This window comes from Accipiter gentilis, chromosome 31 (genome assembly GCF_929443795.1).
Source record: "Accipiter gentilis chromosome 31, bAccGen1.1, whole genome shotgun sequence".
In the NCBI taxonomy this organism is placed as follows: domain Eukaryota; kingdom Metazoa; phylum Chordata; class Aves; order Accipitriformes; family Accipitridae; genus Astur; species Astur gentilis.
In genome coordinates, this window is record NC_064910.1 from 2,512,774 (window position 1) to 2,529,030 (window position 16,257).

A 16,257-nucleotide genomic window follows, 5' to 3' on the forward strand; every position below is an offset into this window, starting at 1 on the left:
CCTCCAAGAGATTGTGGGATGCCAAGGACAGCAGAGAAGGGAGATCAGAGAAAAGATGGTGTCCAAGAAGATTGATGAAATTACTGCAGTTCATTTGTAAATCTCAGTGATTTATTAACTGTGCTACACTTGATTTTTATTAAGAAACATACCTGTGAACTAACTTCAGGTTGAGTGCACTGATTGTGTTTTTTTCCTGTCTGTATGAAGTCTGAGGTTTGTACACACGAGGGCAAGAGACCAAAACAGTTTGCACTGGGTAGATCATGCAAGAATTCAGTGTTTTTGCTTTAAGTGTCTGTTCCTGATACAAAGCAGTACATAGCTTTAAGAGGTTTATTCTGGACAATTCACAAAGTTGTGGACAATGTTACCTATAAGTGCTTTGGACCATTTTTTATAGATGTTTGGAAACTGGACCTTTGGAACACTGGTGTTCACTGTGCTTGTATTCACAGTTACATTGAAGGTAAGGGATGCTGTATTTTATCCATTGAAACTTCCTTAGAGCTTGCTTTCGAATTGCTCATTACTTATAGTCATTTCTCTCTATGACCATATGTCATTGTATTAGTTTAAATTAAATACAGATTTTGCTATCTCTGCCTTCTTAACTGTGCTCAAAATTGAAAAAGGTTTTTTAGCTAGTTCTGGGTAGAATCCTTACCTTTTTTCAAATGGTGTCATTTTATTTCATCTCCTGCTGAGTATTCTGTTGCCTCTACGTATTAGTAAGACCATATAATCTTGTTTGGTTTTTTTTCAGCTTGCACTAGATACACACTATTGGACGTGGATAAATCACTTCATGATCTGGGGGTCACTGGTATTCTACATTATCTTTTCTCTGCTCTGGGGAGGAATTATTTGGTATGAACCCTAATATAAACTGCATTGCAAATGTTGTTTCAGAAACATAAAGTTGTTACATCTTTCACCTTTTTGTCCCAAACAGAATGAAATTTAGCTTTTATATATTGCAGAACTCCCAAGAGCGATCACATTTTAAAGGCATCAGTAATGCTAATTAGAGGATGCTTAGCTGCTCTTTCACTGAATGTCTGCTAAAATATTCTTAGAGAAGAATATCAGATCTCAGCCTGCCACTGGGGCCATCTCAGCTGTGTCAGTCAGAAGCAGTCCCAGGGTTGGTTCAAGGAGCTGGGGCTGCTGATCTGAGGCGAAACATCCCAGAGTAGATCAGGACTATGCAGCTTGGGGCTAGCCCCCGCCTGCTGGGCTGGTCTTGGAGGGAACTGGCTGTAGTGGTCTGAACTAGAGCCAGGGAGCGGAACTCACGTGGAAGTTGTGTGGATGGCCAGGAGTCCTCTGTCTGAGCTCAATATTTGCCCCTTCTTTAGCAAAGTAGGTGTACTGTAGATGCCTGAGCACCTACTTGCTCTACTGTTGGTAAGAAGCTTTTTAAGAATTAGTATAACTCTTGTACATAGCTGATTGAAAGTGGTTTGTTTTGGTGGCTTTTTTCTATTAAAAAATTCTGTCTACTTGAAACTGAAATTTCTGGGTCGGAGATCAAGTTGAAAGAAGTTCCAAGTCCTTACTATGTGCCATTGCCATCAGGAGCTTGAGTTTGCGTTTCTCACCTGTAGAGCACCCAGTTACAAGGTTAACTTTTCTAACCTCTTCTGCGGGAGCTGTTCTACTTCGTGTGCTTAAGTAAACATTTTGAGGCACCAGAGAGAAAGCAGAGGCTAACTGTTGCATCGTGATTAAGGTGCTATTTAATTTGGAGTAAGGATTTGTATTTCAGTCTGCCCTTTACAAATGAGTAAACTACCTGTCAACTCCTTAGATATGCAGTAGCCTCTTTTTTTTTTTTCCCCAGTAAGATCAGATCTCAGTTTCTTCAGCATCAGAATGAAAACAGTTTGCAGAAGTGACACTTTCCCCGATAATGTTTTCTAGTCAGCCTTGCTGTGTATTAGAGTTGTGACTATTTACATGCAGCCATGTATTTTAATTTGATTACCTTTATAGAATGTAAAGACTTCTATCAAATTTTGGAAACTAGCAGGAGACTGCCCTACTGGTAGGAGGGCTTTACACTGCAGTGTTGCTACAAACTGTCCGTTGATCTTTGCTCTCAGTAAACATGGTCTCTGGTGCCCATAACTGTACAGCGATGGCATTTTAATGACCACACAACTGCCATGGAGATACAGGGAAACACGGAAGCGAAGGTGGTGAAAGTGAGGGCAGATAAAAGTGTGGTGAGTAAGTTAGGGAGCACAGCATGAAACCATCAGAGATGCTTAGGGGAGCTTGAGACATACAGAAAAAAGCTGTGGTCAGCGAGCCTTGCTCTGAGGATACATTACAAACGAGCGTGTGTTGGGAAAGAGGAGGGAAGTGATGGGTGGGATACTGAGAAGAAAGGTGGGAAGTATCTGGGGCAGGATAAGGAGTAGATGAAAAAGCGTTAACAGGATAAGAATGTAACTTAGTTATCTTTGCAAGGGAGAGGCAGTGTGGGAGGGAGGACAGCATGATACTTCCTGCAGCCTGGGAGGCACGAGGAAGGCAGTTATCTCTAGTCAGCGCATGTTTAGATCTCTTCTTGAGAAAACTGGGATGGATGAACTCCCACAAACTGGGAAGTTGAACCTGAAGTATTTCATCACTGTCATAATTTTTATATTTAACATTGCCACTCTTTCTCTTGTGTATTGAAGTGTAATAATCTCTTTAATCTTTTTCCTACTAGGCCTTTTCTCAATTATCAGAGGATGTATTATGTGTTCATGCAAATGCTGTCTAGTGGTCCTGCATGGCTGGGTATAATTCTGCTCATAACTGTCAGCCTTCTTCCAGATGTTCTCAAGAAGGTCTTATGCAGACAGTTGTGGCCTACAGCAACAGAAAGAATCCAGGTAAAAATATTTTTCATTGTGAAGTTAGGTTTTTTGTATCATAAGTCTCTAATAATGAGACCTCTTTCTAGGTTAGAGACCAGATTAGAATAGAGGTTCCCCATCTGTGGTGTGTGTCACCGGTTGTATACCAGCCACTTCTGAGTGGTATGGTGAAAGACGCTGCCAACTGTTTACGTGGTGATATTTACCTGAATCCTGGGGCAACCCCTGTGCCTCTACCAGCAACCACAGGGAAATCGGCTGATGAGGACGGTGGGAGTCAGGTACATGGCTCAACAGGATTCCCGATTTGAGGAGATAAGAAGGGCAAGGGGATCAGGATCTCCATGAGGCCAGATAGGAGGCACTTGCATCAGCCTGGACAGCAGTTGTTCCTGCTGTTGTAGAGTATTCAGAGGCACTGCCCGCACCCCTGAATTGAAGTCATTGTCTTTCATACCGAGTCATTTTACTGCATAAATGAAACTCTAATGTGGTCATTTTAGCATTTACCATGCAAGCTGAGCGTAGTTCTCTAAAATGGAAAACCAGCTAAAATAACCTAAGCTCAAAATAAAACTGGTAGGAAGGGAGCATGTGGTTTTTACTGAAATCCCCCTTAAAGTAGGGATTTGCACAAGCATTTGCAATCCTATACCGAGGGACTCGACAACTGCATGTGTGTTTATTATTGAACAAATCTAGACTTTATACACTTAAAATATGATTAATATACAGGATGTTGGTAAGGAATACATAGTAAACTCATGCCAACATTCATATTGCATGATCTGTGCAGTATAATACTTTCTTAGGAAACTATTTTATACTGATGCTGTGCCTGTTACAAAAACATATGTATTAAAACTTATATTCTATTCATCATTTTTTCCTCTTTTATATTTCAACTTACATTTTGCCTGTTCTGACACGTTATTCCTACATAAATGTGTCTTGCTGTGCCAATGGGAAGAGTATTTTAAGATCTGTTGTCTCCTTTCTTCTAATGAGCCCCAAAGGAGAAACTACTGTGTAAATACAGGTCTGCTCTGCTGAGGCTGAAAGGGAAGCCAGGTTCTGTGAGAAGCGTGGTACTGTTCTGGGGCCATCAAAGCAACCTCAATAGAAAATGTATTTTTCATCCCAACAAACTTTCATATATTATATACATTAGAAAGTGAAGGACAGTACAGGTGTTGAACATAAAACTTAATGTTACTGCCCGTGTCCTTCTCAGCCCATCAACTGCCACTGGTAGCTTAAAATAATGAGTTACCAGCAACTGTGTGTGTAGGGATTAGTTAGCATTTTGATGTTTATTCAAGAAGATACTTTGCATTAAGAGGAAAGGAATGAAGGAACTTTGCTTCCAAGGAAAGTAAAATTTCCCCTTTGGGAAAGGTAAAAAATTCTTCTCTCATACCTGTGAAGTAACCCCCTTGCCATTGTTCTGTATTCCTTGAATGTACGGTTGTTAAGATGCCCCACCTCAGGAGGAGAGGAAAGAATAAAGATTAGCAGAAAAGCACTCCCAGGCAGTTCAGCATTTAGCTTTTTCTATTTCGATATCTTTAATAGATGTCTCTTTGCCATATATGCTACTTGTGGAAGAAGTTGATCTCAGTATAGGTTGTGCGTGCTTAATTTAAAAGTCTAAAGAGAGAGAATGAGGAGGGGTTAATGCAAAGAAACAAGCTAGCAAACAAAAGCCCCAAACAAAGGTATTACAGCATTTCTTACAGACATTGTATATTAGTGCTGGAAAATGAATCAGTTGTAAAGCAGACTTTGGGCTTAGCACTGGCAATATTCATTTTTTAATATTTAGTAGAAAATCTTTGACTTTTAACCAGATATATGCCTTGTGTTTCTTCTTCCCTCTCTTTGTTTCTTCCTGTCTTCCAACCTGCTTTGTCTAAATAACTGCTACCTTGCTTTAAACATGATGTGCACGGTTGCTTCCTACAATCTTCTGGGGAAATCAGACTAAACATCAGTGCCTTTCTGTTGAGCAGTCCACCATCTTTATGCTTTCTCAGACTTCAAGCAGTCTAAGTTTCTAATGGAACAAAAGGTGACTTTTTTCTGCCTTTCTGCATGCTTGGCCATTTCATTCAAAGGACAGTAAAAAGTTTATCATCAGAAGTTATTTACCGTACTCATTATCTCCATTTCTGATTCACGTCAACTATATTTTGAAGAATACTTTTTAGTATAGGTTTTTTCCTCCTTCTGTTTGCTTATCTCAAAGATTCTGTGAATCGTTGTCACAGTCTGTCACTACCATTTTTGTCACTGTTGTTATTGAATTTTACATAATGTTTCTGCCTCAAGAATCTAGGATTCTTAGGTCCCCGTTTTAATCATCGGTCTATCTGTAGGTGAATGCATGTCATGTTTGCATTGTACCCGAGTAAATGGAATAGTTGCCACACAAAGAAGTGATAATTCTGATTATGCTGATGTTACTAGCGTCGTATAGAAAATGTGGTACTGGAAGCCATTTAAGTGATCTTTGGAATATATTAATGTATCTGCTCTGTTGTGATAGAAGAAAATAGAACCTTTTTATTAATAAGTTATTTCCAGCATGCATTTTGAAGCTGAGCTTTCTTTATATTCCGTTTCATGAAATTCTGTGCTCTTCCTAGAAAGAAAACAGCTCAAGATCCAGATGTTTATGACATTTAATATAATACAAAAGTAGAAGAAATGCTAGTAAATCTTGGCTTCCCTAGAGTCTGCAAGAAAACTATTTCTGACTTCATACTAGGAGACTGTTGGTTTCCATTGCAGATTTTAGATCTTGGTTTCTTAACCGGTGAAGATAAAAACTATATTTCCTCATTCTTTCCCCCTTCAAAAATGTATAGTCAATAAAAATGACTGTAATTATGTAAGTCACAGGGAAACGACACAAAGGGTTTTTTCACTGTTGAAAATTCTGGCTAAAATTGGCTTTTAAGTGCTTTAGGATTGGCTTGAACTAAGCTTGTAACCAATTATTTTTAAACTTACTGCACTCCTATAAGCTATATTGCTTCTTTGTAAGGAAGGGCTTCTGGGACAGTTGACAAGATTAACCTAGGACCAGCAGCCACCTCCCAGGTTACTAAATTACTTCTCCTCAGGCAATTAAGATCATATAAAGCCTTTGAAGCAATTCTTTATGCTTCTCAGTTTTTCAATTATTTGAAAGTCACTCCAGTGTGTGGTGGATGATTGCTTACCATCATTACCATTCAGAGGTTTGTAAACATTCCAGATCTAGTTCTGTTTTGGGAGAGCTTTTCTGTGAGAGAGAAAGAGAGAGAAATCTGAACACACACACATATACATATGTGTATGTACAAATACACATATGTACATACAAGTATATGTGCATGTGTATTTATATATATACACACACATATGAACTGTTGTCTTTCTTGGGCTAAACCACTTAATTCTGCAAAAGCTTTGGAGGAATCTGTTCTCTTTTGGTAATTTTGGTCAAAATCTGCTCCTGTCTGTCATACATGCAGTCCCAGTGACTCTTTGGCTCAATGAAAGAAGCTGAATTTTGTGATTTAACTTGAAATTGTGCAGCTGTGAGGTTTCTTTCAGCCTTTACCTTTAAAAAGCAAGAGGGTGTGTATTTTTTTTTAATATATCCAATCTACATTAATTATGTTTCCTTTTCCTTTATTCTTTCATTAATAGCAGAAGCTCAGCAGCTCTGTTAGGGAAAATACAAATTTACTTGAAATTGTCCTCTTTTCATTTTTATAATTGTCACTCTGATTGACAGTGTTTCAGCAATCCCAAATATTTTGTAGCTGAAATACCAGGTGTTTAGATTCTGAGCTGTAAATAACTTCTGTGCTTTCATCCCTTTTTAAGAAATATTTTTCTTTTTTTCTTCGCTTCTGCCTGATGTTTTTGTACTTTGCTTTCACTTCAGTCACAAGATCAGCCCATCAGCTTTGTTACGAGATCTCTACCCTTTGCTGCGCTTGTGGAAACCCGAAGTGGTACTTTTGCCTGGGGAAGCCTCTCTGGGGATTCATCATTCTTCTGTTCCTCAATGGGCTTAGCTGCTCCGCAACAACCGCGTGGGGCTCTTAGAAAGCTGGTCACCAGCAAGCTGTTGCCTTTTTCATGTGTTGGGCTCCCCTTCTGTGGAAAACAAAGAAATGGATCTTGCTGTTGCAATATTTGAATCCCGTGGAAGAAGTTACCTCGGTGACTCCCCTGCCCTCTCTCCCCGCGGTGTAATGACTAAGCTGTAAGTCAGCCTTCGTTAGCACTGGCCCCGTCACCTCCGTGTGTAGCGCTCCCGTCAGCGTACCAGCTCTTCTGGGGAGTAGCGAAGCGGGGTGTCCGCTCCTTAATTTGGAGCCAATTTGGCCTCGTATCACAGGGACCTCTCCCATTCGGTCCAGGTTATTGTCAGAGGGGCAGGGTGCAGAGCCCATGGTACTTGGTCAGGGTACGGTTAAGAGCTTTTGAGAGTCATCAGGTATTTTTAACAGAGTTTGAAATGGAATTTAAAACATCCTCAGAGTGTCTCAAAGGATTAACCTCAGGATCAAGAAGTAGAAACCTTGTTTTACACTGGATAACTTTTCCTCTTTAAATCTATCAGAAAATCCCTCACTTTTACAGGACTTTGCTACAATAATTACATTTGTACCAAATGGTACAGTTCATTCACGTTTCCCTCTTGTATTCAGCAAGAGTCTCACTGTTTTTCCTCATCCTTGCAGAAGAGTATGAGACATAAAACAGCCCTAAATGCACTGGCGAACAGCGATGGGCCACTTCTTGAAGGAAACCTTTCAGCTTCCGAGCCATAATTAGATCAAAGCTAGGTAACAGTACTGTACGTGTCACCAGTTTGGATTAATTTCTATTGGTGAACTGTGCTATTCACAAATCAACCGTTTCCTCCAGAGTTTTTGATGTACTTTATCAATATTGATACAAAATCATTGTTTTACTTGGAAAGCCTAGTTTTTGCAAGAGATGTTCCATGCCACAGGTAAGATCTTTTTGTCTCGGACACTTACTCATGTAAAGCAAAACACTGAATCGATATACCCATATTAAAGCCCTGTAAACACTTTGTGTTATGTATAGTGTTGTGTGACATTGCTTCTGTAAGAACCGCAGTCGTTATTGCAGAGTGTACTTCCATTATACCACAGCGTAAAATGCAAGGAGTCAGAAGTAATTCTTACACACAAGCAGTTTATCCATCACCTCTCATGCTCTTGAATACATATATAGACCAAATGCAGACAGTATGACAGGCAGATAACCGCAGAAAAGCAAGAGAGTTACTTGTGAATAGGACCTCGGGTCAGGAGACTGGGGCTGTAGGTCCGACACCATCTGCCCTAGTGAGGCGTTCTGTACGGACCGGTGCCTGCGGCATCACTGCCCCGGATCAGGAGAGGAGCGCGGTAGCCTTGCCAAGTACCTGAGCCAGCAGCAGGAGGGGGCGAGCTCCCAGGTCCTCCAAATGTTAGGGCAGCAGAATGACGTTCTCTGCTGTACGTCGTCTCCTTGCCACGCCACCGATTACACGAAGAAGTGTAGGTACGAAGGTACGCTTTTTACTCAGTCACGTTCCCACCTGGATGCCGTATCTGCTCCAGTCCCTTCGTGCTCTCCTGACCCCAAAAGCAGCACATGAAGAATTAAGGTGCAAAGTACCAATGTGTGAAGAGGACAAATGCGATGGAACGTGCTGGTGTGGGCTGTAGGGCTTCAAGGTAGTTGGGGGGTGCCTTGATTTGCTTTTAATGACTGCTAGACAAGTAGTAGTAGAAAACGCCAGCTTTATTGAGTAGCCTCAGGCATGGCAGATTGAAAGCACTTTCCTTGGAGCTATGTGTGGAAAACAGATAATTTTATTTTTAGAAATACATATGGTAACTAAAATGCTTCACTTTCTAGCTGGAAGAATAGGAAAAATAGCTACCATACAAAGTCTGCTAATCTGTTACCTGATTATCTACATTTTTCTGTATTAATGTTGGTATTTGGTCTATATGTGTGTTTAAAAGAACCCAGACCTCACTGCTAGTGAGCAGTTTGGTATAGGTTGCTGACTTTTCCAAGAGTTACTGTTTTAAGAGAGCTTTCTGATTGCTCTCGGTTATGCAAAAGTAGTGTTTCAAGCTTGTGATTGGCATTAAAAGTGTATTATTAAATCTCAGCCAAACTTCTGTACGCTACCTCATTAATATTTATTTTGTGCTTTTGTCCCCTTTACTACTGAGTTGCTGTTAACAGGGAAGGAGGAAGGGGATGATTAAGAACAGAATTACCTGGCTTATATACCATTCTTGGAGAGAGTGTTTGATAACATTGATTTGAATCATGCTTATAATGCATTTATATCTTAAATACTGTCACATAACCTCTATACCTGGAAATTATATGTGTATTTAGTGAGAAGAAGTAGATAAATTCATTGGGGAAAGTACTGTGCTAATTTTCTTGTAGTTTGTGCATGTGTTCCAGGGTCTTGTCAGGCAGCCGTGGTGTTACTGTAGGCCTGAGTATTTCCTGAGTGGAAGTGTCAATTCTGCCAAAGTGTGGAGCAATTAAGTGGTACAGATAAATTTTAATGGACAATTAGAGCAAGGTAGTATTGTGATGTGTAGTATAAATTGCCTGTATAGATGCAACGTGTAACCTAAGCTTAAGTCCAAAATCAGATACGGCTTAGAAGTACAAAGCAAGTGCATTAAAGCTCTGGAGTTTCATCTATTGGCACAAATGGACTGTAAAGAATTCCTTCTCTTTGGAAGTAGAGGGCAAAGACCTTGAACCTGTTCTGTCTTAAAATTCCCCATAAGAAGTCCTGACTAAAGAAGTTCAGAGAGAAAAAGATGTACCAGGAGAGATTGCAAAATGAAATAAACTCGATTTAAACCAATTCAACTTGAAAGCAGACTCTGTCTTCATCTGTTCTCTGAAGACTCCCATTATCAGGTTTAGAGATTATGTGTAAAATTGCACCTGATTCTGTAGGTTTTAGTATAAAACTAATCATGCTGAAAGTGGTTGAGATTGCTCAACATGAGGGGTTATACCTTCACATGAAACAAATAGCCAGAGTGGTGATCTAGTGAAAGGCATTATTATGCCAATGGCCCTATGAAGGGACACAATTGTAGACTTTTAGCTCCAAAATCATCTATTTACTATGTGTTTGGTTTTTTTCCTTTTTAACAGAATGCATCGAGGCACTGTCGGGAGCACATCTCGGAATTCACACCTCTTGCCTGTCTGAAAAGCCCAAGATACAGGAGCAGTGACTGCAGCAATTCCCCAGCAAGAAGGTCTAATTCTCATTCTAAAAAAATGATGTTTACGCACTGGAGAGGCGTTGATTATTCAGTACTTCCGTCTGTCTTTGGCTATTCCAATAAGCATTGCCGTTCCAGTGCAGGCTACCGCTACAGTGGGTCAGGTTTGGAAACGTCTGTATGACAGAACACCAAGTCAAGCCTTTAAAAACTGTGGTTTTGTTTATTTCTTTTTTTCAGGAAACAAACATGTCACAGAAATATATTAAACTATATGTGGCTTTTGCTGTCTGAGGTAGTGTTCAGACAAACAGGATCAAGAGCTAGAAGTATGAACCCTTCCGGGCCAGTAGGCCTCTTTTTATGTTTTGAACTACTGGAGCAATGAACAATCTGCACAGTCTGGTACTGTGAGACTGGTAGCACTAAAAATTCTCTTCATCCTGTGTCAAGACTTTTGTGCATTTACTGCTTCTGTCATCTTTAGTCATTTTCGTTGTTACTTGAAGTGCATAGTTTCAGTCAGTGACCTACATTTTGAGGATCAACAGTTTTAATTTTCAGCCAGAAGCAATGACCTCAGTTATCTCCAATGAAAGTCTCCTAAAGCGTACTTAACAAATGCTGTTTCTGATTTTCCTCTGTCCTTTCTCTTTCTTTGCTCTTTCTGTAGAACAAACTGGTGTTTCCTCTGTGCAAATCTGCTTTCAAGAAACACTCTCTAATGTTCACTTCCTTGTAAGTGGCCAAATCAGGGCTATGTCTGGTTTTCAGTTAGTTTCCCCAGTAGAAAGATAGGCAAAGTAATCCTTGTGTAAAGTATGTGCACGCTGTATGAAGTCAAGTTGGCTGTTAAACAGGTAAATGTCATCAAGGTTGATATCTGCTCCAAAACTGAATGTAAGCGTTTTGCCTAAAAGGTTTTTGTGAATTTGTCGAAGACACAGAGTACCCGGTCTTCCCACTTCCTATCCCTGTGATTGTAAAATAGGCATAGCAGAAAGTATTATATATTAAGGGGGGGGTTTTGACACATTTTTTTCCTTAGAAAAAGAAAGGCTGTTTTTCCAAAGAAGCGTCTTTTGCTATCTGGATTCATCCTCTTAATTCTGCTATTTTTTTGTGCGTATGGCTAAATACTGGCTCATCGGCTTGGTAGATGTATTACAAAGCACACAACCGTTAACTTTTGCAAGCAAACCACGAGGTGGCACACGGCTGCTCACCGACAGTTGACCCGTAGTCGTGATAAACTAGTTTGACTGCGAGGATTCTGTCTGAGTGACTTGAAGAACGACAGCCAACTTGCACTTCTGTTTTCTCTGCTACGTTTATGGTACCTTGCACTAATTCAACTATTAGCTGTGTCCTTGTCTTGTTTCTTTAGTCCAGTGTTTTATTTTGGGGTGCAAAAATATCTGAAGGAGGAATCTGATTTCAATCGGGTTCGGCCTGGTGGTTACAACTGGTTAATAACCATAGTCATTAAATACCTCTGGGAGGATATTAGCTAAAAATTTACTTCAATGTGAAAACAAAATATTTGGAATCAGAGCTGCAGCCTTTATTGGAAGACCTGGACAAGATATTGTTAGTTGTCTTTCAAACGGACTAGGGTGGCAGAGAAAAATTATTTCCCTTTTTATGTTTAAAAAAAAAACCCAACCAACAAAAAACCAGAGGCAAAATGGTTTACTTACTAATTTACTTTTTAAGAAAAGAAAAATCAACTTCCTAGGAAGTGTCCTCACAATATTCCGAGTGATTTTTGCATTAAACAAACAGTGAAATATTCTTAAAATGCCCTGGGACGAGCAGAGATTGTAAAGTGGGTTGTGAAATTTTCAGTATACCAAAGATAGGAGAATTTTAAGAAGTCTAACGGTGAGCACCACAGGTGAAGGTATTTTTACCATTTAACATGTAGCACTTTTAAGTTTCGAAGAATGTCCTCATAGCAGTAACATTTTCAAATACATGCATACGTGTGTGGGTGTGTGTACATATACTTGCCATTGCAGACTTGAATGTTGGTCAGTTAGAACCGTCCCCTACATAAAACACTGGTGTATATATTTTTAAAAAGTTAATATGGGTATAAATTTTATACCAGTAGCAGTGACAAAATTTCTTGTGTGTAGTTAACAAATTATTTGTAATGTATTTTTTAGAAATCTTAAAATTGCCTTTGCACTGAAATATTTTTCATACTGTAGCTATTTATAAATCTGTTTTACGCATACATTTGTTAACACACCATTTCTATTTTTTTTAAGTATATGTTTTGAAGGCTTTTTTTATACCTATGAGTTTTGGCCACTTAAATTTAGCTTAGAGTGGAGTTGTGGCTGAATGTTAAAATTCTAATGAATGTCAAATTAGAAATATAGGTCTCTTGCTCTGTCAGTCTCACCCAAACTATCGATGTTTTGTTGGTGTTTGTGATAGCGGCCATTAGAGCGCTGTACTTCCAGTGCTGTAATATTACTGCTAGCTTTTGTACTCTATAAAGCCTCCTGCTTTTTTTACTTTTCTGAGTTCCATCTTTTAGCCTTAAATAAGGAGATTTTTGCTTAATGTTTTTGAAAATGCTGCATTCCTGTTCTGCCTACTAACAAAGCAGTTCATTGCAAACTTCACGTAGCCCTGCACTGAGAAATTACTGACAATGTTATCCAGGCTGGAACACCTATATACGTGCTTGGGAAATTTTAGTTCAACGTGTCATTTTTTGGAGGAGAAGGAATGCTTGAATTTAAGTGGAAATTTCTGCTTTGATTTAGCAATACTTTTACCTTTAAAAGTTTTTCTGCTTTGTTAAAATAGACCATTTAATGGAAAAAAACTATAAGACATCAGCTTGGTTTCACTTGATGTGCTTTTGCTTCAGTCCTTGTCACTGTTGCCATGCAAACCTAGTCCACTGCAGCAGGTGTTAACTTGGAGTTTCGTTGTAAATGGATCAGACGATACAAAGATGAAAAAGTAGAAGTTAGAGCAAAATGCATTAGAATGTCTTATTACGGATGGGACACTGAAAGGAGACAGCTTTTTATGTATTAAAAAAAAAAAAAGAATTAAAGGGGAAAAGTATAAAAACCTATATAACTTCCTAACTTGCCTTGTTTAAATTGTTGCAGCTTTAACAGCATAGTGTCTCCATAACTGCTCCTATAAATGTCTTGAAACTGGTAAGCGCTAACCAAATGTATGTGAAGACTTAGAAAGTATTTCAAGCTTTTCAGCCACTAAAGTTCATATATTCCTGCAGTGGCTTTTGGCAAAAGATCCTTTTTGCTTTACCATGTACAATAAGTGTTTGTTCAGCCACTTAATGTAAAAGCTTACAGTTTACTTTCTTGCTTGCATTAGCCTGTTTGTCTTGACCCAACTGGCTTGCAAATATAAAAGGAAAAAATAGCTTAATTGAGCAACTGCACTACTTTTCTTTTGGAAGCCAGTGGGATCATTGTGCTCATGCTACTGTCTCTGTTACAAAAGCTTTAATGGAAATTTGTGAAAGTATTACGAAAGTGAAAAAGTCTGTGATTCTACTTTGCAGAACAATCTAAAAATCAGTTTATAGAGCTTTAATTTTTTACCTTATGAAAATTCACAGAATTTTAATCTGCGCTGTCTCTGACACAAATTCTGTGCTGTGTATGCATTGCATTTTAAATGTCCTTTCATGATCTAATGTAAAGTAGAATCTGCGAAAGTTGCTGTATGCGGGGCGGGGGGTAGTTATCTGTGCATTAAACATTAATAATGTCTGTAGTCATCAGCACCAAATACTGACACTTATTTTTAACTGTACAATTATAGGTGCATTTATTTAAAAATAAATCAGCCTTCAAATCTAATATTTAGATTATCCTATACCACTTCATTTATTTGATTTGAAGAGTCAGTGTGTGAATACATTACTGTAAAGTTTCTTTTCAGTGCTATTTTTAACTTTTATTTCTGTAGATAACCAAATATAACTTGTTTATATTCAGTCACATTTTGGATCCTTATGTAGAATATATAAGCAGGAGACATGAATCTGCTTGCAATAAATATAAACATTCAAGACTGGTTTAAGTTTGCTCACAAGTAATTAAAATAATTCTAGTATGAATATGAGATGGTTTCATATTAGTCTGTAATAAAATGTAAGTAGATAACAGAGAATGGAATCAGTGTTTGAATCTGTTACTGAATATGCTTGCAGTCACGTTTCTTTTCAGAAGAGAGTGTAGGTAGCCAGCTAAAAAAGCCAGCTAACAAAAAGTAAAATTGAGACAAAGCTGGAACATGAGCGGTGTGGGGCCTTTGTTGCAAAGCTCACAGAAATTGGTACTGGTCCAGGAGAGCATTGTTCCTCCTGCGCAGATTGGATAAGTGCTAAAGTTCCTTCCACACTAAACTCATAAGCTACACATGAGAAGATCTGTATTTCCTTGCAGTTCTGCTGTGCAGGGTACCCAGAGCTGTTTCTACTTTCTTTTGCAATGTTGGCCATTTAAAGAAGCCAAATTAAAGGCAAAAACTGTGTGCTTTACCATCTAAGTTGGTAGCAGCGTTTGCAGATTCTTACAAAGGAGGCTGAGTGCACAGAAACGCCACCGTTTTCTTTCATTTGGTGTTCCAGTATTATGGGACTTTCTGTAGTTTCAAACCCATTCCAGGCTGCACAGGACATCGCCGCAGTCGGAGCGCAGGTATCCTAGAGAGCCTCTGCAAAGCAATTCAGAGCGTTAGGTGAGCGTTAGCCTTCCTCTTCCGCTGCGAGGCTGCGTAGAATGCTTAGGCGCTTTGTGCTGATTTCACGCTTCCCATAATAAAGATTTCAGAGTAATGGGCTTGTACTTTAATCCAAACAATGCAAGTGTATTTTACCCATCTCCCTTTTGTGTGTCAAGAAATTTTGTGTCTCTACTCAAAAAGCTTCTGGAGAAGGTAGTTTGAGGGGAAAAGGTAAATATGGAAGAGGTTTTTCCCTTTATTCATGCAATGAAGAAAAATGCATAAATTGCAATTAGAAATACTAAATTGGAATTGTTTTTGAAAAAAATAATGTGATGATGCATCTGGATTTCAGGAGGAACACAGTAGCAAGAGGAACAAACTACTTCATAAGCAGACAACTTTTTATTTTGCATGTAAAAATGTGAGTGTTTAAAGGAAAACAGGATAGAGAGTCAGTGGTTTCTGGACAGAATTCTAAATTGAATACCTTATGTTTCCCTTTAGCTCTTTCAGTAAGTTACACTGTAGAATTAATTGAAAACTGTTTCTTATATTGTGCAATGAGACTACATTTTTTTCTGCAATATATGCAATACTGTTGCATAAAATCTTTCCTGAAGGTTATTTTGATACAAAGTGAGCTAGGTTAGAGACAGACTGAAGTTTCTTGGTTTTGTTTTCTGCATATTCCAGTTTCCTCTGGTGATACTCTACAGGAATTAAGAAATAGTATTTGACCATTCTAATAAAGCTTTGTTGTTGTGTGTTTTTTCCATTACACATACTTACAAGTCTTTTTTTACTTTAATTTCGTTCAAATGCTAAACCAAAAATCAGCCCTTCACAGGTTTCGTTTACACTGTGAAGTGATAGGACAGGGTTAAAAACAAATAGAGCCATTAACTCATTTCATTATACAGAACAGTTTATCAGAAGCCTCATGTCCCCTGTCTAGGTTTAGATGTGTTTATCGGAAAATTACAGTATGTAACCCGTTGTTTTTTAACTAGCGAGTCTGCAGTAAATTAATAGTGGTAACTCTTAATACTTTAAGTGTTTATTTTCCATTTAAAGGAGACAAATAGGAGTACTATTCAATTCTAAACCACTGAAAGATTTGGTTTTGTTTACCATTATTCATTTCAGTTAAGAAATCTCATGGTGTATTAAGCTTTTAAAAATACACATGATGCGGTATCCTGCTACGTTTAGAGGCTCCCTGTTCAGATAGTATCAGGAAGAACTGCTACCATCCACTCTCCTTATTTAATGTGGGAAGAACAGATACGCTGCTTCTTCCTGACAAGGAAAGTAATGTTAATAGTTGTTCAAAAAGCACATCAACA

At 38.6% G+C, this 16,257-nt stretch overlaps 1 protein-coding gene across 5 annotated transcripts in view; it reads left to right on the forward strand.

Annotated features, from left to right (window-relative positions):
- The window catches only part of ATP11A (ATPase phospholipid transporting 11A), a 131,700-nt gene extending 116,640 nt beyond the window's left edge, over positions 1–15,060 (forward strand). For 2 of the 5 annotated variants that reach the window (XM_049834298.1, XM_049834299.1), the window contains 4 exons: positions 404–469; positions 767–870; positions 2,726–2,891; positions 10,104–10,844. In XM_049834298.1, the coding sequence (XP_049690255.1) occupies positions 404–469; positions 767–870; positions 2,726–2,891; positions 10,104–10,361 (594 nt within the window). In that variant the 3' untranslated portion in view covers positions 10,362–10,844. The other 3 variants (XM_049834300.1, XM_049834302.1, XM_049834301.1) reach the window with 3 other exon arrangements.
- The last annotated feature ends 1,197 nt before the right edge of the window (positions 15,061–16,257 follow it).